This window comes from Coregonus clupeaformis, chromosome 10 (assembly GCF_020615455.1).
Source record: "Coregonus clupeaformis isolate EN_2021a chromosome 10, ASM2061545v1, whole genome shotgun sequence".
Lineage (NCBI taxonomy): Eukaryota > Metazoa > Chordata > Actinopteri > Salmoniformes > Salmonidae > Coregonus > Coregonus clupeaformis.
In genome coordinates, this window is record NC_059201.1 from 35,827,492 (window position 1) to 35,851,837 (window position 24,346).

Sequence of the window (24,346 nt, forward strand, 5' to 3'; positions counted from 1 at the left end):
TTCGAATCCAGGCTCTGTCGCAGCCGGCCGCGACCGGGAGACTCATGGGCAGCGCACAATTGGCCTAGCGTTGTCCAGGGTAGGGGAGGGAATGGCTGGCAGGGATGTAGCTCAGTTGATAGAGCATGGTGTTTGCAATGCCAGGGTTGTGGGTTCGATTCCCACGGGGGACCAGTATGAAAAAAAATATATATATGTATTCACTAACTGTAAGTCGCTCTGGATAAGAGCGTCTACTAAATGACTAAAATGTAAATTACCTGTATTACTGCACCTGTTTGAACTCGTTACCTGTATAAAAGACACCTGTCCACACACTCAATCAAACAGACTCCAACCTCTCCACAATGGCCAAGACCAGAGAGCTGTGTAAGGACATCAGGGATAAAATTGTAGACCTGCACAAGGCTGGGATGGGCTACAGGACAATAGGCAAGCAGCTTGGTGAGAAGGCAACAACTGTTGGCGCAATTATTACAAAATGGAAGAAGTTCAAGATGACGGTCAATCACCCTCGGTCTGGGGCTCCATGCAAGATCTCACCTCGTGGGGCATCAATGATCATGAGGAAGGTGAGGGATCAGCCCAGAACTACACGGCAGGACCTGGTCAATGACCTGAAGAGAGCTGGGACCACAGTCTCAAAGAAAACCATTAGTAACACACTACGCCGTCATGGATTAAAATCCTGCAGCGCACGCAAGGTCCCCCTGCTCAAGCCAGCGCATGTCCAGGCCCGTCTAAAGTTTGCCGATGATCCAGAGGAGGAATGGGAGAAGGTCATGTGGTCTGATGAGACAAAAATAGAGCTTTTTGGTCTAAACTCCACTCGCCGTGTTTGGAGGAAGAAGAAGGATGGGTACAACCCCAAGAACACCATCCCAACCGTGAAGCATGGAGGTGGAAACATCACTATTTGGGGATGCTTTTCTGCAAAGGGGACAGGACGACTGCACCGTATTGAGGGGAGGATGGATGGGGCCATGTATCGCGAGATCTTGGTCAACAACCTCCTTCCCTCAGTAAGAGCATTGAAGATGGGTCGTGGCAACTAAGGAGTGGCTCCGTAAGAAGCATCTCAAGGTCCTGGAGTGGCCTAGCCAGTCTCCAGACCTGAACCCAATAGAAAATCTTTGGAGGGAGCTGAAAGTCCGTATTGCCCAGCGACAGCCCCGAAACCTGAAGGATCTGGAGAAGGTCTGTATGGAGGAGTGGGCCAAAATCCCTGCTGCAGTGTGTGCAAACCTGGTCAAGACCTACCGGAAACGTATGATCTCTGTAATTGCAAACAAAGGTTTCTGTACCAAATATTAAGTTCTGCTTTTCTGATGTATCAAATACTTACAGTGGGGGAAAAAAAGTATTTAGTCAGCCACCAATTGTGCAAGTTCTCCCACTTAAAAAGATGAGAGAGGCCTGTAATTTTCATCATAGGTACACGTCAACTATGACAGGCATATTGAGAAAAAAAAATCCAGAAAATCACATTGTAGGATTTTTTTATGAATTTATTTGCAAATTATGGTGGAAAATAAGTATTTGGTCACCTACAAACAAGCAAGATTTCTGGCTCTCACAGACCTGTAATTTCTTCTTTAAGAGGCTCCTCTGTCCTCCACTTGTTACCTGTATTAATGGCACATGTTTGAACTTGTTATCAGTATAAAAGACACCTGTCCACAACCTCAAACAGTCACACTCCAAACTCCACTATGGCCAAGACCAAAGAGCTGTCATAGGACACCAGAAACAAAATTGTAGACCTGCACCAGGCTGGGAAGACTGAATCTGCAATAGGTAAGCAGCTTGGTTTGAAGAAATCAACTGTGGGAGCAATTATTAGGAAATGGAAGACATACAAGACCACTGATAGTCTCCCTCGATCTGGGGCTCCACGCAAGATCTCACCCCTTGGGGTCAAAATGATCACAAGAACGGTGAGCAAAAATCCCAGAACCACACGGGGGGACCTAGTGAATGACCTGCAGAGAGCTGGGACCAAAGTAACAAAGCCTACCATCAGTAACACACTACGCCGCCAGGGACTCAAATCCTGCAGTGCAAGACGTGTCCCCCTGCTTAAGCCAGTACATGTCCAGGCCTGTCTGAAGTTTGCTAGAGTGCATGTGGATGATCCAGAAGAGGATTGGGAGAATGTCATATGGTCAGATGAAACCAAAATATAACTTTTTGGTAAAAACTCAACTCGTCGTGTTTGGAGGACAAAGAATGCTGAGTTGCATCCAAAGAACACCATACCTACTGTGAAGCATGGGGGTGGAAACATCATGCTTTGGGGCTGTTTTTCTGCAAAGGGACCAAGACGACTGATCCATGTAAAGGAAAGAATGAATGGGGCCATGTATCGTGAGATTTTGAGTGAAAACCTCCTTCCATCAGCAAGGGCATTGAAGATGAAACGTGGCTGGGTCTTTCAGCATGACAATGATCCCAAACACACCGCCCGGGCAACGAAGGAGTGGCTTCGTAAGAAGCATTTCAAGGTCCTGGAGTGGCCTAGCCAGTCTCCAGATCTCAACCCCCATAGAAAATCTTTGGAGGGGAGTTGAAAGTCTGTGTTGCCCAGCGACAGCCCCAAAACATCACTGCTCTAGAGGAGATCTGCATGGAGGAATGGGCCAAAATACCAGCAACAGTGTGTGAAAACCTTGTGAAGACTTACAGAAAACGTTTGACCTGTGTCATTGCCAACAAAGGGTATATAACAAAGTATTGAGAAACTTTTGTTATTGACCAAATACTTATTTTCCACCATAATTTGCAAATAAATTCATAAAAAATCCTACAATGTGATTTTCTGGATTTTTTTTTCTCATTTTGTCTGTCATAGTTGACGTGTACCTATGATGAAAATTACAGGCCTCTCTAATCTTTTTAAGTGGGAGAACTTGCACAATTGGTTGCTGACTAAATACTTTTTTCCCCACTGTATGTCATGCAATAAAATGCAAATTAATTACTTAAAAATCATACAATGTGATTTTCTGGATTTTTGTTTTAGATTCCGTCTCTCACAGTTGAAGTGTACCTATGATAAAAATTACAGACATCTACATGCTTTGTAAGTAGGAATACCTGCGAAATCGGCAGTGTATCAAATACTAGTTCTCCCCACTGTATGCACGCTCAAGTTCAGTTTTTTTGTCTTATTTCTTGTTTCTTTCACAATAAAATATATGTTGCATCTTCAAAGTGGTAGGCATGTTGTGTAAATCAAATGATACAAACCCCCAAAAAATCAATTTTAATTCCAGGTTGTAAGGCAACAAAATAGGAAAAATGCCAAGGGGGGTGAATACTTTCGCAAGCCACTGTAGCCTTAGAAATATGGTTCATGAAATCAATAACTTGCTAACATCCGATAACATTCATATAGTAGCCATTTCTGAGACTCACTTAGATAATTCATTTGATACAGCAGTAGCAATACGAGGATATAACATCTCTAGAAGAGACAGGAATGCAGTATCTAAATAATATGTGTGAAATGCTTGATAGTGTATGTGATGTAAACAGAGAGGTCTACTTTCTTGGGGACCTGAATATTGACTGGTTTTCATCAAGCTGTCCGCTCAAGAGGAAGCTTCTCACTGTAACCAGTGCCTGTAATCTGGTTCAGGTTATTAATCAACCTGCCAGGGTGTTTACAAACACTACAGGAACAAGATCACATGTATTGATCACATTTTTACTAATACTGTAGAACTTTGTTCTAAGCTGTATCCGTACCCATTGGATGCAGTGATCACAATATAGTGGCTATATCCAGGAAAGCCAAAGTTCCAAAAGCTGGGCCTAAAATAGTGTATAAGATCATACAAATGATTTAGCGGTGACTTATGTGGATGATGTAAAAAAAATTGTTGGTCTGATGTGATTAATAAGGAGTATCCAGACGCTGCAATTGATGAATTTAACGAAATTCCTTCTTCCAATTATTGATAAACATGCACCTGTTAAGAAACTGACTGTTAAGGCTCCATGGATTGATGAGGAATTGAAAAACTGTCTGGTTGAAAGAGACGGGGCAAAAGGAGTGGCTAATAAGTCTGGTTGCACATCTGACTTACTGCAAGTTGAGAAATTATGTGACTAAACTCAACAAAAAGAAGAAGAAACTGTATTATGAAGCCAAGATCAATGATATAAAGAATGATGGAAAAAAACTTGAGTACTTTAAATGAAATTATGGGCAGAAAGACAAATTCAACTCCATCTTTCATCGAATCAGATGGCTTATTCATCTCAAAACCATTTGATGTTGCCAATTATTTTAATTATTACTTCATTGGCAAAGTGGGCAACCTTAGGCAGGAAATGCCAACAACGAACAGTGAGCCATCGTATTCATGCAAAAAAAACAAAAGTTAGAATTTTGTAAAGTTAGTGTGGGAGAGTTGGATAAATTATTGTTATCGATCATTGATGACAAACCTCCTGGCATTGACAACTTAGATGGAAAGCTACTGAGGATGGTAGCTGACTCTATAGCCACTCCTATCTGTCATATCTTTAATCTGAGCCTAGAGGAAAGTCTTTGTCCTCAGGCCTGGAGGGAAGCCAAAGTCATTCCGCTACCCAAGAGTGGCAAAGCTGCCTTTACTGGTTCTAACAGCAGACCTATCAGCTTGCTGCCAGCTCTTAGCAAACAGTTGGAAAAAATGGTTTGACGAAATATGAATGAGCGTCACTATACATAGTAATGTCCTGATGTGTTTTATCCTATCAGAATGAGCGTCAGTGCGAGTGTCTTGATGGGTACGTGGGGAACGGGCTCCAGTGTCTGGAGAAGGTGGTTCCTCCCATCGACCGCTGTCTGGAGGAGAACGGAGGATGTGACCCCCAGGCTACATGCAAGGACCTGCATTACCACAGTAAGAACTGACCTAGGACCTGCATTACCACAGTAAGAACTGACCTAGGACCTGCATTACCACAGTAAGAACTGACCTAGGACCTGCATTACCACAGTAAGAACTGAACTAGGACCTGCACTACCACAGTAAGAACTGAACTAGGACCTGCATTACCACAGTAAGAACTGACCTAGGACCTGCATTACCACAGTAAGAACTGACCTAGGACCTGCACTACCACAGTAAGAACTGAACTAGGACCTGCATTACCACAGTAAGAACTGAACTAGGACCTGCACTACCACAGTAAGAACTGAACTAGGACCTGCACTACCACAGTAAGAACTGAACTAGGACCTGCACTACCACAGTAAGAACTGACCTAGGACCTGCACTACCACACAGTAAGAACTGAACTAGGACCTGCACTACCACAGTAAGAACTGAACTAGGACCTGCACTACCACAGTAAGAACTGAACTAGGACCTGCACTACCACAGTAAGAACTGACCTAGGACCTGCATTACCACAGTAAGAACTGACCTAGGACCTGCATTACCACAGTAAGAACTGAACTAGGACCTGCACTACCACAGTAAGAACTGAACTAGGACCTGCACTACCACAGTAAGAACTGAACTAGGACCTGCACTACCACAGTAAGAACTGACCTAGGACCTTCACTACCACAGTAAGAACTGACCTAGGACCTGCACTACCACAGTAAGAACTGACCTAGGACCTGCACTACCACACAGTAAGAACTGAACTAGGACCTGCACTACCACAGTAAGAACTGAACTAGGACCTGCACTACCACACAGTAAGAACTGAACTAGGACCTGCACTACCACAGTAAGAACTGAACTAGGACCTGCACTACCACAGTAAGAACTGAACTAGGACCTGCACTACCACAGTAAGAACTGAACTAGGACCTGCACTACCACAGTAAGAACTGAACTAGGACCTGCACTACCACAGTAAGAACTGAACTAGGACCTGCACTACCACAGTAAGAACTGAACTAGGACCTGCACTACCACAGTAAGAACTGAACTAGGACCTGCACTACCACAGTAAGAACTGAACTAGGACCTGCACTACCACACAGTAAGAACTGAACTAGGACCTGCACTACCACAGTAAGAACTGAACTAGGACCTGCACTACCACAGTAAGAACTGACCTAGGACCTGCACTACCACACAGTAAGAACTGACCTAGGACCTGCACTACCACACAGTAAGAACTGACCTAGGACCTGCACTACCACACAGTAAGAACTGAACTAGGACCTGCACTACCACAGTAAGAACTGAACTAGGACCTGCACTACCACAGTAAGAACTGAACTAGGACCTGCACTACCACAGTAAGAACTGAACTAGGACCTGCACTACCACAGTAAGAACTGAACTAGGACCTGCACTACCACAGTAAGAACTGAACTAGGACCTGCACTACCACAGTAAGAACTGAACTAGGACCTGCACTACCACAGTAAGAACTGAACTAGGACCTGCACTACCACAGTAAGAACTGAACTAGGACCTGCACTACCACAGTAAGAACTGAACTAGGACCTGCACTACCACAGTAAGAACTGAACTAGGACCTGCACTACCACAGTAAGAACTGACCTAGGACCTGCACTACCACAGTAAGAACTGACCTAGGACCTGCACTACCACAGTAAGAACTGAACTAGGACCTGCACTACCACAGTAAGAACTGAACTAGGACCTGCAATACCACAGTAAGAACTGAACTAGGACCTGCACTACCACAGTAAGAACTGACCTAGGACCTGCACTACCACAGTAAGAACTGAACTAGGACCTGCAATACCACAGTAAGAACTGAACTAGGACCTGCAATACCACAGTTCGCTCCGCCATTTCCTGGTTGTAAAAATTTGAATAATTTGCCTAATTCCAGTTTGCGACAAAACAAGCAAAGTATAGTGTAGAGAATCAATGTAAACCGCTGTGAAATATAATCTCCATAACCAAAAATGTTGTATTTTCAGCTGTTTGAAGCTGGTGGACAAAACCGAAAGTAAAAGACGCAAAAACTAAACTTAAGAACTGGAAGCCTAGAAATAGAAATAGAGCACATAGAACACTGTGTTGTTGTTACGTCTGGAATTGTGACATGAATAGCTAAACGTCTATTTAGTGTTGATAGTAATACTGCCAGTGCCAATAATATATATCTGAAAACAATAACGTTATGCCTACCTGTGTTGATTTTCGATCACAGGCTTATTGCCTAGGCAGGCATTTGGCTGGGAAACTCGAGGAACTCCGATTTCAAGAGAATACTATTGTGTAGAAGGAACTATACTAGCTAAATGTATATATTTTTCCCCACTCACCCATCAACGCCCCATAATGAGAAAGTGAAAACATGTTTTTAGAAATGTTTGTAAATTTATTGAAAATGAAATACAGAAATACACTATATATACAAAAGTATGTGGACGCCCCTTCAAATTAGTGGATTCTATTTCAGCCACACCTGTTGTTGACAGGTGTATAAAATCGAGCACACAGCCATGCAATCTCCACAGACAAACATTGGCAGTAGAATGGCCTTACTGAAGAACTCAGTGACTTTCAACGTGGCACCGTCATAGGATGCCACCTTTCCAACAAGTCAGTTCGTCAAATTTCTCCCCTGCTAGAGCTCGCCGCCATTGGACTCTGGAGCAGTGGAAACACGTTCTCTGGAGTGATGAATCACGCTTCACCATCTGGCAGTCCGACAGATGAATCTGGGTTTGGCGGATGCCAGGAGAACGCTTCCTGCCCCATTGCATAGTGCCAACTGTAAAGTTTGGTGGAGGATGAATAATGGTCTGGGGCTGTTTTTCATGGTTAGGGCTAGGCCCCTTAGTTCCAGTGAAGGGAAATCTTAACGCTACAGCATACAATGACATTCTAGACGATTCTGTGCTTCCAACTTTGTGGCAACAGTTTGGGGAAGGTCATTTCCTGTTTCAGCATGACAACGTCCCCGTGAACAAAGCGAGGTCCATACAGAAATGGTTTGTCGAGATCGGTGTGGAAGAACTTGACTGGTCTGCACAGAGCCCTGACCTCAACCCCATCGAACACCTTTGGGATGAATTGGAAAGCCGACTGCGAGCCAGGCCTAATCGCCCAACATCAGTGCCCGACCTCACTAATGCTCTTGTGGCTGAATGGAAGCAAATCCCCCGCAGCAATGTTCCAACATCTAGTGGAAAGCCTTCCCAGAAGAGTGGAGGCTGTTATAGCAGCAAAGGGGGGACCAACTCCATGATTTTGGAATGAGATGTTGACCAAGTTAGTATTATTGTAGCTGTCTACCACAGCATATTAGAGTTGAAATTAAATAATGAATATGAGCTGAAAGTGCAGACTTTCAGCTTTAATTTGAAGGTATTTACATCCAAATGGGGTGAACGGGTGTAGGAATTACAGTGCTCTCGGTCAATCCAAAATGTTACTAAACCTCAAACATGAATATTTAAGAAAGTAAAAGTGAGGTTTTGGCTTTCTTTGGAGAATATCTACGTGTGCACAATTATTGGGCAACTATTAGTGTGCAGAATTATTATGCAACTAAATGAAAAACGAAAAGTTCCCCATCTCACTTGTTTATTTTCATCTGTTAAAGTGAGAAAAATAAACACTCAAAATGTACAAATAAACATTAATGACATTTATTTTTAAAATTCTGTCCAATAACAGTCATAAGCCTTCCATCCATGGAGTCTGTCCGTTTCTGGATCTGTTGACAATGAACTTTTTGTGCAGCAGCAACCACAGCCTCCCGGACACTGGTCAGAGAGGGGTACTGTTTTCCTTCACCGTAAATCCACCGTTTAAGAAGGACCACAGGTTCTCAATAGGGTTTAGGTCAGGTGAGGAAGGGGGGCCATGTCATTATTCTTTCATCTTTAAGGCCTTTACTGGCTAGCCACGCAGTGGAGTACTTCGATGCATGCGATGGAGAATTGTCCTGCATAAAAATCATGGTCTTCTTGAAAGATGCAGACTTTTTCCTGTACCACTGCTTGAAGAAAGTGTCTTCTAAAAACTGGCAGTAGGTTTGGGAGTTGAGTTTGAGTCCATCTTCAACCCGAAAAGATCCAACTAGCTCATCTTTAATAATACCAGCCCATACCAGTACCCCACCTCCACCTTGCTGGCGTCTGAGTCGAAGTGGAGCTCTGTGCCCGTTACTGATCCAGCCACAGGCCCATCCATCTGGTCCGTCCAAGAGTCACTCATCTCATCAGTCCATAAAACCTTTGAAAAATCTGTCTTCAGATATTTCTTGGCCCAGTCTTGACGTTTCAACTTATGGGTCTTGTTCAGTGGTGGTCGGGTTTCAGCCTTCCTTACCTTGGCCCTGTCTCTGAGCACTGAACACCTTGTACTTCTGGGCACTCCAGGAAGGTTGCAGTTCTGGAATATGACAGCACTGGAGGATAATGGGTTCCTGGTAGCTTCACCTTTGATTCTTCTCAAATCTTTGGCAGTTAATTTGCGTCTATTTTTCTCAACACGGTTCTTGCAACCCTGTTGACTATTTGCAACAAAACGTTTGATGGTTCTGTCCCTCTGAAATACTTTTTGCAATTTTTGACTTTTCAGTCAGTTAAATCTCTTGTTTGGCCCCATTTTGCCTGAGGAAAAGAAGCTGCCTAATAATTATACACACCTTGATATAGGGTGTTGATCTCCTTAGGCCACACCCTCCCTCATTACACAAATACACATTACCTGATATGCTTAAATCCAATAAGCATTCCAGTTTATACAGCTTGGAGTTGGGAAATATGCATAGTAATGATGATATGGTCAAAATACTGACTTGCCTAATAATTGTGTATTTGGTACATTCTTAAAAAGAAAGAACGCTCTGGTGAGCTCAGGAACACCAAAAAGCCCGGAAGACCACGGAAAACAACTGTGGTGGATGACAGAATAATTAATATCCCTGGTGAAGAAAAACCCCTTCACAACAGTTGGCCAGATCAAGAACACCCTCCAGGAGGTAGGAGCATCTGTGTCAAAGTCAACAATCAAGAGAAGACTTCACCAGAGTAAATACAGAGGGTTTACCACAAGATGTAAACCGTTAGTAAGCCTCAAAAACAGGAAGACCAGATTAGTTTGCCAAAAAACATCTTAAAAAGGCTGTACAGTTCTGGAACAACATCCTATGGACAGATGAGACAAAGATCAACTTGTACCAGAATGACGGGAAGAGAAGAGTATGGAGAAGGGAAGGAACTGCTCATGATCCGAAGCATACCACCTCATCTGTGAAGCATGGTGGAGGTAGTGTTATGGCGTGGGCATGTATGGCTGCCAATGGAACTGGTTCCCTTGTATTTATTGATGATGTGACTGCTGACAAAAGCAGCAGGATGAATTCTTTATTAGCTGCTCAGATTCAGCCAAATGCTTCAAAACTCATTGGACAGCACTTTACAGTGCAGATGGACAATGGCCCGAAGCATCCTGTGAAAGCAGTGGAATCTTCTGCAATGGCCAAGTCAATCACCTGACCTAAATCCAATATGCCCAAAAAACAAGCAGGAACTGAAGACAGCTGCAGTAAAGGCCTGGCAGAGCATCACCAGGGAATAAACCCAGCATCAGGTGGTCTATGGGTTCCAGACTTCAGGCAGTCATTGACTGCAAAGGATTTGCAACCAAGTATTAAAACTAACAATTTAATTTATGATTATGTTAGTTTGTCCAATTACTTTTAAGCCCCTAAAATTGTAATTCCTACACGGTTCAGACAATAATTTTGAGAAAACCCTTAAATGAAAGATGAAAGTCTACACTTAAAGCACATCTTTGATTGTTTCCTTTCAAATCCATTGTGGCGGCGTACAGAGACAAAATTATGCAAATTGTGTCACCGTCCTAATACTTATGGACCTGACTGTATCTATTATGTAAATCTACACCTACACTACCGTTCTAAAGTTTGGGGTCACTTAGAAATGTCCTTGTTTTCGAAAGAAAAGCAATGTTTTTGTCCATTGAAATAACATCAAATTGATCAGAAATACAGTGTAGACATTGTTAATGTTGTAAATGGCTATTGTAGCTGGAAACGGCTGATTTTTTAAAATGGAATATCTACATAGGTGGACAGAGGCCCATTATCAGCAACCATCAGTCCTGTGTTCCAATGGCACGTTGTGTTTGCTAATCTAAGTTTGATGATTCCATACGTGTTATTTCATGGTTTTGATGTCTTCACTATTATTCTACAATGTAGAAAATAGTAAAAATTAAGAAAAACCCTTGATTGGAGTAGGTGTCCAAACTTTTGACTGGTAGTGTGTGTGTGTGTGTGTGTGTGTGTGTGTGTGTGTGTGTGTGTGTGTGTGTGTGTGTGTGGGTGTGGAAGGGCTCTGAATCCAGTGCATTCGGAAAGTATTCAGACCCCTTGACTTTTTCCACATTTTGTTACGTTACAGCCTTATTCTAAAATGGATCAAATTGTTGTTTTCCCCTCATCAATCTACACACAATACCCCATAATGACAAAGCAAAAACAGGTTTTGACATTTTTACAAATGTATTAAAAATAAAAATACCTTATTTACATAAGTATTCAGACCCTTTGCTATGAGACTGGAAATTGAGCTCAGGTGCATCCTGTTCCCATTGATCATCCTTGAGATGTTTCTACAACTTGATTGGAATCCACCTGTGGTAAATTCAATTGATTGGACATGATTTGGAAATCACACACACCTGTCTATATAAAGGTCCCACAGTTGACAGCGCATGTCAGAGCAAAAACCAAGCCATGAGGTCGAAGGAATTGTCCGTAGAGCTCCGAGACAGGATTGTGTCAAGGCACAGATCTGGGGAAGGGTACCAAACAAATTCTGCAGCATTCAAGGTCCCCAAGAACACAGTGGCTTCCAAATGGAAGAAGTTTGGAACCACCAAGACTCTTCCTAGAGCTGGCCACCCGGCCAAACTGAGCAATTGGGGGAGAAGGGCCTTGGTCAGGGAGGTGACCAAGAACCCGATGGTCACTCTGACAGAGCTCCAGAGTTCCTCTGTGGAGATGAGAGAACCTTCCAGAAGGACAACCATCTCTGCAGCACTCCACCAATCAGGCCTTTATGGTAGACTGGACAGACGGAAGCCACTCCTCAGTAAAAGGCACATGACAGCCAGCTTGGAGTTTGCCAAAAGGCACCTAAAGGACTCTAACCATGAGAAACAAGATTCTCTGGTCTGATGAAACCAAGATTGAACCTGAATCCCAAGTGTCACGTTTGGAGGAAACCTGGCACCATCCCTATGGTGAAGCATGGTGGTTGCAGCATCATGCTATGGGGATGTTTTTCAGCAGCAGGGACTGGGAAACTAGTCAGGATCGAGGGAAAGATGAACGGCGCAAAGTACAGAGAGATCCATGATGAAAAACTGCTCCAGAGCGCTCAGGATCGCCTTCCAACAGGACAACGACCCTAGGCACACAGCCAAGACAACGGGGCAAGTCTCTGAATGTCCTTGAGTGGCCCAGCCAGAGCCCGGACTTGAACCTGATCGAACATCTCTGGAGGGACCTGAAAGTAGCTGTGCAGCAACGCTCCCCATCCAACCTGACAGAGCTTGAGATCTGCAGAGAAGAATGGGAGAAACTCCCCAAATACAGGTGTGCCGAGCTTGTAGCGTCAGACCCAAGAAGACTCGAGGCTGTAATCGCTGCCAAAGGTGCTTCAACAAAGTACTGAGTAAAGGGTCTGAATACTTATGTAAATGTGATATCAGTTTGTTATTTGTAATAAATGTGCAAACATTTCTAAAAACCTGTTTTTGCTTGTGTGTAGATTGATGAGGGGGAAAAAATGTAATCAATTTTATAATAAGGCTGTAATGTAACAAAATGTGGAAAAAGTAAAGGGGTCTCAAAACTTTCCGAATGCACTGTATACATATACATACATACATACATACATAACACACACATACACACTGAACAAAAATATAAATGCAACAATTTAAACAGATTTTACTGAGTTACAGTTCATATAAGGAAAACAATCAATTGAAATAAATAAATTAGGCCCTGATCTATGGATTTCACATGACTGGGAATACAGATATTAATATGTTGGTCACAGATACCTTAAAAACAAATAAAGAGTCCCACACTAAATATATATAGTATAAACACTATGTATAAACTCCCAGTCATTTATTGGGTAAGAAACCACCAACGTTTCGGCATCACTGTGCCTTCTTCAGGGTCACAGATACCTTTAAAAAAAAGGTAGGGGCGTGGATCACCAGTCAGTATCTGGTGTGACCACCATTTGCTTCATGCAACGCGACATCCCCTTCACATAGAGTTGATCAGGCTGTTGATTGTGGCCTGTGGAATGTTGTCCCACTCCTCTTCAATGGCTGTGCGAAGTTGCTGGGAATTGGCGGGACCTTGAACATGCTGTCGTACACGCCGATCCAGAGCATCCCAAACATGCTCAATGGGTGACATGTCTGGTGAGAATGCAGGCCATGGAAGAACTGGGACATTTTCAGCTTCCAGGAATTGTGTACAGGTCCTTGCGTCATGGGGCCGTGCATTATCATGCTGAAACATGAGACGATGGTGGCGGATGAATGGCACGACAATGGGCCTCAGGATCTCGTCACGGTATCTCTGTGCACTCAAACTGCCATCGATAAAATGCACTTGTGTTTGTTGTCCGTAGCTTATGCCTGCCCATACCATAACCCCACTGCCACCATGGGGCACGCTGTTCACAACGTTGACATCAGCAAACCGCTCGCCCACACGACGCCATATACGTGGTCTACGGTTGTGAGGCCGGTTGGACGTACTGCCAAATTTTCTAAAACGACGTTGGAGGAGGCTTATGGTAGAGACATGAACATTAAATTATCTGGCAATAGCTCTGGTGGACATTCCTGCAGTCAGCATGCCAATTGCACGCTTCCTCAGAACTTGAGACATCTGTGGCATTGTGTTGTGTGAAAAAACTGCACATTTTAGAGTGGCCTTTTTTTATTGTCCCCAGCACAAGGTGGAACATTTTGTGTATCTTTTATTTCAGCTCATGAAACATGGGACCAACATGTTGCATTTTATATGGCATCCTATTCTCTATGTAGTGCATTTAGATCTAGACCACTTGAGTGAAGATAGTCAGATCGGGTGAAGGGTAGTCAGATCGGGTGAAGGGTAGTCAGATCGGGTGAAGGGTAGTCAGATTGATCTTCCCAATTGTGTCAGGTTATTTATACATATTAAAAGCTGGACTCAGCGAGATGACAGCAGTAGTGGAACAACAACATTACTGCAACAACTAAGAGCATTGAAGCGCGACGCTAAACTCCTCTGATGTTTTGGTCCGGTAGCTACTGCGTTGTAGCAGCGTGATGCGAACCCCTGCACATGCTCAGATACTCTGTGACTGGGTGTATAAATAGTCTTTAATCCCGCTCACCGTAATATCTCCCATGCTGCTCATGGCAACATCATTTTGCAGATTCTACCTTTAAAAGTGATAGATATTCATTTCCATTTTGTTATGTGTCGTCAGGTAACACTGCCGGAGTGTTCCACCTGCGATCCCCTGCAGGGAAGTACCAGATGAACTACACGGACGCTGAGCGAGCCTGTCAGGCTGAGGGGGCTACGCTCGCCACCTTCTCTCAGATGGCTGATGCGCAACAGGTCAGAGGCCATCCTTTAAAAGGAACATCTGGGATTCAGACAACAAAGCAATCACCCTGCCACTTTTCATCAATAGCTATATATTATTAATTTAAAAGTGCAAAACATTGATGCGCCAATCCCAGACTGCCCATTTAAAAATGATACTCTTGATTTGATTTAAAGTGTTAGTTACCAACTACTTGGGCAGTGGCAGTCGTTTTGACGTTGAACCAGGTGAAGGGTTTACAGTAAACTACAGATCAGAGGACATCATTAACTCTGAGCTGCATGATACTGATGATTGAAAGTGATAGTTCACTATTTAGAAGTTTTACTTCATTTGGTGATGATTCCTCCAAAACAGTGGATGTGTCCCAATCCTCCCCTGTGCACTTGCACACTCCTGGTCAGTGGAAACTTATGTCAATCTAAAAAAAAAAAAATCCATGACGACCAGGAAGTGTACAAGGTGTAGACTTCAGGAGGAGTGCGGAGAAGCAGGATGAAACCAGTAACTGTCTGATGTTGCGGAGAAGCAGGATGAAACCAGTAACTGTCTGATGTTGCGGAGAAGCAGGATGAAACCAGTAACTGTCTGATGTTGCGGAGAAGCAGGATGAAACCAGTAACTGTCTGATGTTGCGGAGAAGCAGGATGGAACCAGTAACTGTCTGATGTTGCGGAGAAGCAGGATGGAACCAGTAACTGTCTGATGTTGCGGAGAAGCAGGATGAAACCAGTAACTGTCTGATGTTGCGGAGAAGCAGGATGAAACCAGTAACTGTCTGATGTTGCGGAGAAGCAGGATGAAACCAGTAACTGTCTGATGTTGCGGAGAAGCAGGATGAAACCAGTAACTGTCTGATGTTGCGGAGAAGCAGGATGAAACCAGTAACTGTCTGATGTTGCGGAGAAGCAGGATGAAACCAGTAACTGTCTGATGTTGCGGAGAAGCAGGATGAAACCAGTAACTGTCTGATGTTGCGGAGAAGCAGGATGAAACCAGTAACTGTCTGATGTTGCGGAGAAGCAGGATGAAACCAGTAACTGTCTGATGTTGCGGAGAAGCAGGATGAAACCAGTAACTGTCTGATGTTGCGGAGAAGCAGGATGAAACCAGTAACTGTCTGATGTTGCGGAGAAGCAGGATGAAACCAGTAACTGTCTGATGTTGCGGAGAAGCAGGATGAAACCAGTAACTGTCTGATGTTGCGGAGAAGCAGGATGCAACCAGTAACTGTCTGATGTTGCGGAGAAGCAGGATGCAACCAGTAACTGTCTGATGTTGCGGAGAAGCAGGATGAAACCAGTAACTGTCTGATGTTGCGGAGAAGCAGGATGAAACCAGTAACTGTCTGATGTTGCGGAGAAGCAGGATGAAACCAGTAACTGTCTGATGTTGCGGAGAAGCAGGATGCAACCAGTAACTGTCTGATGTTGCGGAGAAGCAGGATGAAACCAGTAACTGTCTGATGTTGCGGAGAAGCAGGATGAAACCAGTAACTGTCTGATGTTGCGGAGAAGCAGGATGAAACCAGTAACTGTCTGATGTTGCGGAGAAGCAGGATGAAACCAGTAACTGTCTGATGTTGCGGAGAAGCAGGATGCAACCAGTAACTGTCTGATGTTGCGGAGAAGCAGGATGAAACCAGTAACTGTCTGATGGTGCGGAGAAGCAGGATGAAACCAGTAACTGTCTGATGTTGCGGAGAAGCAGGATGAAACCAGTAACTGTCTGATGTTGCGGAGAAGCAGGATGAAACCAGTAACTGTCTGATGTTGCGGAGAAGCAGGATGCAACCAGTAACTGTCTGATGGTGCGGAGAAGCAGGATGAAACCAGTAACTGTCTGATGTTGCGGAGAAGCAGGATGAAACCAGTAACTGTCTGATGTTGCAGTTCATGTGTGTGTTTGTGTCTGTCTCTAGCTGGGGATGCATGTGTGTGCTGCTGGATGGATAGAAGGGAAGAAGGTGGGCTATCCGACCAGGTTTCCCTCGGTCAGGTGTGGTGACAACCATGTTGGTATAGTGCTGTACAACGACCCGGTGGACCCCAGCAGACAATACGACACCTACTGTTACAGACTGTCAGGTAACCCTATCAACCAGGGTCGGGCTCCATTTACCAGTTCATTCAGGAAGTACTGTACACTGAAATTCCAATTCTCCTCAATGCCATTCAATGAGGAAAATTTTGAATTTTGTTTACTTTCTGAATTGACTGGAATTGAAATTGAATTGACCCTAACCCTGCTATCAACACTTTTGTTTACACTATAAGTACACAATGGATCAAGGCCCGAGTGCTGATCTGGGATCAGGGCATAAAGGGTCTCATAGTAGCAGTGCTGATCTGGGATCAGGGCATAAAGGGTCTCAGAGTAGCAGTGCTGATCTGGGATCAGGGCCCTCCATGTCCATGTAATAATTAATTATGATATAAAAAGAAAACAGATCTCCCTGTAGATGTGTCCTGTGCATTCCAACCAGTCTGTCTCCCTGTAGATGTGTCCTGTGCATTCCAACCAGTCTGTCTCCCTGTAGATGTGTCCTGTGCATTCCAACCAGTCTGTCTCCCTGTAGATGTGTCCTGTGCATTCCAACCAGTCTGTCTCCCTGTAGATGTGTCCTGTGCATTCCAACCAGTCTGTCTCCCTGTAGATGTGTCCTGTGCATTCCAACCAGTCTGTCTCCCTGTAGATGTGTCCTGTGCATTCCAACCAGTCTGTCTCCCTGTAGATGTGTCCTGTGCATTCCAACCAGTCTGTCTCCCTGTAGATGTGTCCTGTGCATTCCAACCAGTCTGTCTCCCTGTAGATGTGTCCTGTGCATTCCAACCAGTCTGTCTCCCTGTAGATGTGTCCTGTGCATTCCAACCAGTCTGTCTCCCTGTAGATGTGTCCTGTGCATTCCAACCAGTCTGTCTCCCTGTAGATGTGTCCTGTGCATTCCAACCAGTCTGTCTCCCTGTAGATGTGTCCTGTGCATTCCAACCAGTCTGTCTCCCTGTAGATGTGTCCTGTGCATTCCAACCAGTCTATCTCCCTGTAGATGTGTCCTGTGCATTCCAACCAGTCTGTCTCCCTGTAGATGTGTCCTGTGTGTGTGGAAGTCGGTACGTAGGCAACGGGGAATTCTGTAACGGAGACCTGGCCAGTGTTGTGGCTACCAACTTAAACTACTCTGTATTCTACAATGTAAGTTTGTTGTTTCATTAAGCATTAATCCTAAATTAAGATCCTCACATGCAACTCAGACTTAATTGTATTAATTCAAATTAAAGTGAACGAATTAGCACAAATGTCAATGACATTGGGACATTTGCTAACAGTATGGATCTCAAGTTAGGATTTGGCCCTCCTTTGTGAGTGCAAATATTGAAAACCATTAAATTGATTGTCTCTCCTGGTTGTAGATATTGTTGAAGTATGCAGGCTCGTCTACAGAGGGAGAAACTCTATTGGACTTTCTCTCCACCAGTTCATCCTATGCTACTCTGTTTGTGCCACTCAACGCTGGGTTCTCTGAGAATGAGGTGATTTTATTTTAACATCTGAAATCATGGAACAAAACAAGAGTAATTTATATTTACTTTTTCCCTGTAAATTAATGTATTTTTTTCATTTTAAAAAAGGAGAGGTCACCTAAATTACAAAATGACAGACTAAGCTTTGGTTTAGCTAGTTTGGTTTAGCTAGTTTGGTTTAGCTAGTTTGGTTGAGCTAGTTTGGTTGAGCTAGTTTGGTTGAGCTAGTTTGGTTTAGCTAGTTTGGTTTAGCTAGTTTGGTTTAGCTAGTTTCAGCTACCCTGGCAGTGGCAGGTACTGTTTCCACATGCTAACATTTTAGCATTTGTGGCACAAATCCCATTCAAGTCAAGGGACCGATATTATATAAAAAAAAATTTTTTTAATCATCTATAAGTGACTTTGGTGAACTTCAAAATCAATTTGAGATACTTTCTGATGATTTGGACATGATGCACGAAAAAAAAAATGTTATATCGGTCCCATGACTTGAATGGAATTTTTGCCACAAATGCTAAAACGTTAGCATTTGAAAACAATGCCAGGGAAACTAAACCAAAGCATGGATTGCGATCATACCATGTCCAAAGACTGCTGACAGGGTAAGGAAACAAATGGCATTTTATAATTTGTGTGCACTATCCTTTTAATGATGTATAGTTTTGTATAAATGAATGTGTATTTGTCATTTGATGTATATTTTCTTGACTGTGTGGTAGACGTTATCAGACCGGGATGTGGAGTATCACATCTCCACTAACAACAGCATTATGCTCTATGAGGACCTGAAACACGACGGAGTCGTCCCCTCCCGACTGGGATATAACCTCTCGGTGGCCATTTCCTCCAGCAACACCACACAGCAGAACCAGGTGAGTGGACCCGTCTGTTACAGATGTCCGGGAGCTGGTTGTGCAATTCAAACAGTCTTCACTTCAGATCAACGTGTTACCAATAACTTGTATAAACAATTTTTAAAAAACAAGTGTATAACATCATACATTTCTTAAAGCAACAATTCATTTCATGGAAGTTTTGATTTGGATGAAGTGATTCTTGATTTTGTGTGTGTGTGTGTGTGTGTGTGTGTGTGTGTGTGTGTGTGTGTGTGTGTGTGTGTGTGTGTGTGTGTGTGTGTGTTTCCCCACAGGAGCCCCAGACGTTCAAACTAGTGAACCGAAGGCTAGTGTTGACCTGGGACATCCCAGCATACAATGGAATCATCCATGTCATAGAGGGCCCACTCAGAGCCCCACCCCTACCAGTGAGTGAAGCAGGACCCTAGATGCTGATCCTGGACCAGTTTTACATTCCCCCACTAATGGTTAAGGTTAGGCTTGGGGGAGGGGAAGCAGATCCTGGACCAGTTTTACATTCCCCCACTAATGGTTAAGGTTAGGCTTGGGGGAGGGGAAGCAGATCCTGGACCAGTTTTACATTTCCCCACTAATGGTTAAGGTTAGGCTTGGGGGAGGGGAAGCAGATCCTGGACCAGTTTTACATTTCCCCCACTAATGGTTAAGGTTAGGCTTGGGGGAGGGGAAGCAGATCCTGGACCTGTACCTATGGGAAACTTCAACCCAGAGTGAACAGGGTTCATCTGCTCCTTATCAGACCATCATAACAATCCTAATTCATCGCAAATTCCACCCTATTCCAGAGCCACATAAGGGTCTCTGGTCAACGGTAACACATAAGGGTCTCTGGTCAACGGTAACACATAAGGGTCTCTGGTCAACGGTAACACATAAGGGTCTCTGGTCAACGGTAACACATAAGGGTCTCTGGTCAACGGTAACACATAAGGGTCTGTGGTCAACGGTAACACATAAGGGTCTCTGGTCAACGGTAACACATAAGGGTCTCTGGTCAATGGTAACACACAAGGGTCTCTGGTCAACGGTAACACATAAGGGTCTGTGGTCAACGGTAACACATAAGGGTCTGTGGTCAACGGTAACACATAAGGGTCTCTGGTCAATGGTAACACATAAGGGTCTCTGGTCAACGGTAACACATAAGGGTCTCTGGTCAATGGTAACACATAAGGGTCTCTGGTCAACGGTAACACATAAGGGTCTGTGGTCAACGGTAACACATAAGGGTCTGTGGTCAACGGTAACACCCTACAGTATGAGGGAATAGGGTACCATTTGAGAAGCATGTCTGGTATCTTTTTGTGGCTTTGTCCCTTCTAGTAATTCTATTTCTATGACCATCATGGCAGGTGCACCATGCCCAGTCATCAGGCCCTTCCCACCAGGGCGGGACTGTGGCCACCTCCATCCTGGTCCCCTGTCTGATAGGCTGCGTCATCGCTGGCCTCACCTACTACGTCTTCAAACACAAGAACGACGCCTTCCGCTTCCATTACTTCAAGGTAACAAGTCCCCCAAACGGCACCCTATTGCTTATATAGTGCACTACTTTAGACCAGATCCATAGGGCTCTGGTCTAAAGTAGTGCACTATATAGGGAATAGGGTGCCATTCTCTGGTCTAAAGTAGTGCACTATATAGGGAATAGGGTGCCATTCTCTGGTCTAAAGTAGTGCACTATATAGGGAATAGGGTGCCATTCTCTGGTCTAAAGTAGTGCACTATATAGGGAATAGGGTGCCATTCTCTGGTCTAAAGTAGTGCACTATATAGGGAATAGGGTGCCATTCTCTGGTCTAAAGTAGTGCACTATATAGGGAATAGGGTGCCATTCTCTGGTCTAAAGTAGTGCACTATATAGGGAATAGGGTGCCATTCTCTGGTCTAAAGTAGTACACTATATAAGGAATAGGATGCCATTTGTGACACAAAGAACCCTTCATCTCTGTACACTAATAAGGGCTCAATCCCAATTTGACGCACGTGTCAGTCGTATTTTTGCATAAATTATTAATAGGAGATAAGAAAATGTTACTCAGTAGTGCAGCTTTAAAAGTTTGCATTCTGCCCTAGCCTACATAATACTGAATTTATTTAGTTTTCAATTTGAAAAAAAACTAACTAACAGTTTTCCTGCTGATGAAAACGGAATAATGTGGAACCAAATCCACCTCTTTTTAAATACATTTTTTTTATTTAGCAGACGCTCTCATCCAGAGCGACTTACAGGAGCAATTAGGGTTAAGTGCCTTGCTCAAGGGCACATCGACAGATTTTTCACCTAGTCGGCTCGGGGATTAGAACCAGCGACCTTTCGGTTACTGGCACAACGCTCTTAACCACTAAGCTACCTGCCGCCTCCTGAGTTGGGCTACTTTTTGACCAGTCACTCAGAGGATTCTTTGTATTGCGTTTTAGTTGTATTGTTTTCATATCGCTGTATTTTATATTTGTGTAACTTGTCCATCAGTCTATCAGTGTTCTGTGTGGACCCCAGGAAGAGTAGCTGCTGCAAAAAGCTAATGGGGATCCAAACAAACACATTTGACATTCACCGAATAACAATAGCCAGAAATCTAGTCTGTCTGTGCCAACAGTCCACTCCTGCCAGTCCTTGTCAAGCAAAACAATATGTTTGCCATGACAAGGAGGTGGGGACAGGGAAAACTGAAAGCTATGGTCAAACCATTGATGTCTAATGCTGTGAGGGGAACGGCACCTCCTTACCTTCAGGCTCTGATCAGACCCTACACCCAAACGAGGGCACTACGTTCATCCACCTCTGGCCTGCTGGCTCCCCTTCCTCTACGGAAGCATAGTTCCCGCTCAGCCCAGTCAAAACTGTTCGCTGCTCTGGCACCCCAATGGTGGAACAAGCTCCCTCACGACGCCAGGACAGCGGAGTCACTGACCACATTCCGGAGACACTTGAAACCCTACCTCTTTAAGGAATACCTGGAATAGTATAAAGTAATCCTTCTTCCCCTACCCCCCATTAAAAAAAAAAGAAAAAGGTGGTTGTCCCACTGGCTATCATAAGTTGAATGCACCAATTTGTAAATCGCTCTGGATAAGAGCGTCTGCTAAATGACTTAAATGTAAATGTCCTGTTTTCATGGTCCTTTAGATGGCTGATTATGCCTAAATCTAATTTGAGTGTCTGAATGTTTAACCTTCTAACCTGGCTGTATGAACTTCGAACGTGGCTGGATTAAAGGGGCGCGTGGTTTCATCCAAATGCAACGAGCCGCTTGTGGATTTGACAGCGCTAATGCAGTTCCACCTCCAACACCGCCAAAACAATGATGTGTGGATGTCTATCTGATTGAATCTAGCCCCAAGTTGTTGTATAAATACAAAAATATCCGTCATTATACTCCCATTTGAACTTTGTTGTGCTTTTAAACGTCTGAAAGCTCAGTGAGAACACGTTTAGATGACAACTAAACCAACTATCTGACAAGGTTACCCACATTTCCACGTTGAAATGACATGGTATGCCCAGTTGAAGGGGCTTTCTAAAACTAGATTTCATTGACTGACACGTCTCCCATGGTGACAGAATGAAGAGGAGGATGATAAACCTGCTCTGATGTCCATTCCCAACCCTCTCTACAACGGAGCCAGCGCCTTCAACCAACCCTTTGGTATCAATGAACAATGTGTAAGTCTCAATAATGATATGTTATATCTCAATAACGCGACGGATCAATGTGTAAAGGCCAGGATTCAATCTGATCCCGCCTGTCAACAATGCTATGTTTAAAATGTAATTACTAATTGGAGGCGACATATGCAGTATGGATGCAGTCTCTGTGAATGTGGGAACATTGCCTTTAAAAAAAGCAGAGTTGTCGACAAACCGCGATCAGATTGAATCTTGACCTAAGTCAATGTTATATCTCAATACTGTTAGCTTAACAAACCGCGATCAGATTGAATCTTGACCTAAGTCAATGTTATATCTCAATACTGTTAGCTTAACAAACCGCGATCAGATTGAATCTTGACCTAAGTCAGTGTTATATCTCAATACTGTTAGCTTAACCCATTTATTATTTTAACCACATTGGGACTATAGGATTTCCTCTTGAATCCGTAACTGAACTTCTGCCTCTGGGGGTGCTCTTGAACCAAAATGGGGTCCCCTGAATGGACAGAGATTGTTCAGAAATAACCTATAATCATCTAATGGTTTAACATTTTCTTTCCATGTCTAGGCTTCACCAGCAGGAGAGGCAGAACCAGAACCGGCTCCTCCAGCACCTCAACTACTGGATTAATGAGAACAATAAAACTCTATGGAAGAGCTGGAGTCAATTGACTTTCTGCATTTGAGCAAACTATGCTGGGAATGTGTAAATAAAACACGATTTAGCCCTGTGTTTTCCAAAGACAATGGCTGGGATTCAATCCGTAGAAATGCCGTCTACCATGTGCTTTTTAATGTTCCTATGTTTGTGGAGATCCTCTACTCCTGTAGCTCAGTTGGTGCCAGGGTTGTGGGTTCGATTCCCACGGGGGGCCAGTATGAAAAAATGTATGCACTCACTAACTGTAAGTCGCTCTGGATAAGAGCGTCTGCTAAATGACTAAAATGTAAATGTAAAATGTACTGGCAAACACTATTGGAATTTACTTTTAAAATGTCAAACGTGTTAAAACGCGGCCTCCTTTAAAAAGGCACATTGTCAGCTGTCCTATGTGTATATATCTATAACATCTTGAATTTAATCCTGGCCTAATCCTGGCCTAATCTCGGCAGTAGGTCTGTTTTCCAAAGATCTGTAAGGGACTAGGGCTAGGCTATTTCAGAACTGGATTGAAGACTCAACCCTCCACAGAACACTGATGCAAAATGTCAGGCATGTTTATATGTTATGACACTGTATTAAAATATTCCTTCTAGGCATCCCTTGTATAGATTATTGGTCATTATTTGATGGTATAAATTCTGTTACTACAACATAACCATTTATTCATTAAACTCCCTTTAACCCAACAATCAGATTTTTCATTTAAATTAGAATTTCCCAGGATAAACTTTTTTAGAATTAAAATGTATTCAACACATACCAGAACATTTTGTTTGGATATTAATTTACTGGACTGACATAATTAGATAACTGGCACTTTAGGTAGGCTTTGTTTACCCCTGACTTTAGCGGAAAACAATTTTTACTTCAAGAATGTCACCTCCGCTTCCCTTTAAAGCCGCAAATCTCCTCAGAGGGAGCACCAACCCCCAGCGCTCTGCTCCTCAGAGGGAGCACCAACCCCCAGCGCTCTGCTCCTCAGAGGGAGCACCAACTCCCACCGCTCTGCTCCTCAGAGGG

General features: G+C 43.7%; 1 protein-coding gene across 3 annotated transcripts in view; it reads left to right on the top strand.

Moving 5' to 3' along the window:
• Positions 1-23,922, top strand: part of stab1 (stabilin 1) — a 155,297-nt gene extending 131,375 nt beyond the window's left edge. For all 3 annotated transcript variants that reach the window (XM_041871388.2, XM_045222981.1, XM_045222980.1), the window contains 10 exons: positions 4,751-4,895; positions 14,489-14,622; positions 16,533-16,698; positions 17,697-17,803; positions 18,022-18,141; positions 18,852-19,004; positions 19,283-19,396; positions 20,360-20,512; positions 22,573-22,674; positions 23,231-23,922. In XM_041871388.2, the coding sequence (XP_041727322.2) occupies positions 4,751-4,895; positions 14,489-14,622; positions 16,533-16,698; positions 17,697-17,803; positions 18,022-18,141; positions 18,852-19,004; positions 19,283-19,396; positions 20,360-20,512; positions 22,573-22,674; positions 23,231-23,293 (1,257 nt within the window). In that variant the 3' untranslated portion in view covers positions 23,294-23,922. The remainder of the gene's footprint in view (positions 1-4,750; positions 4,896-14,488; positions 14,623-16,532; positions 16,699-17,696; positions 17,804-18,021; positions 18,142-18,851; positions 19,005-19,282; positions 19,397-20,359; positions 20,513-22,572; positions 22,675-23,230) is intronic.
• The last annotated feature ends 424 nt before the right edge of the window (positions 23,923-24,346 follow it).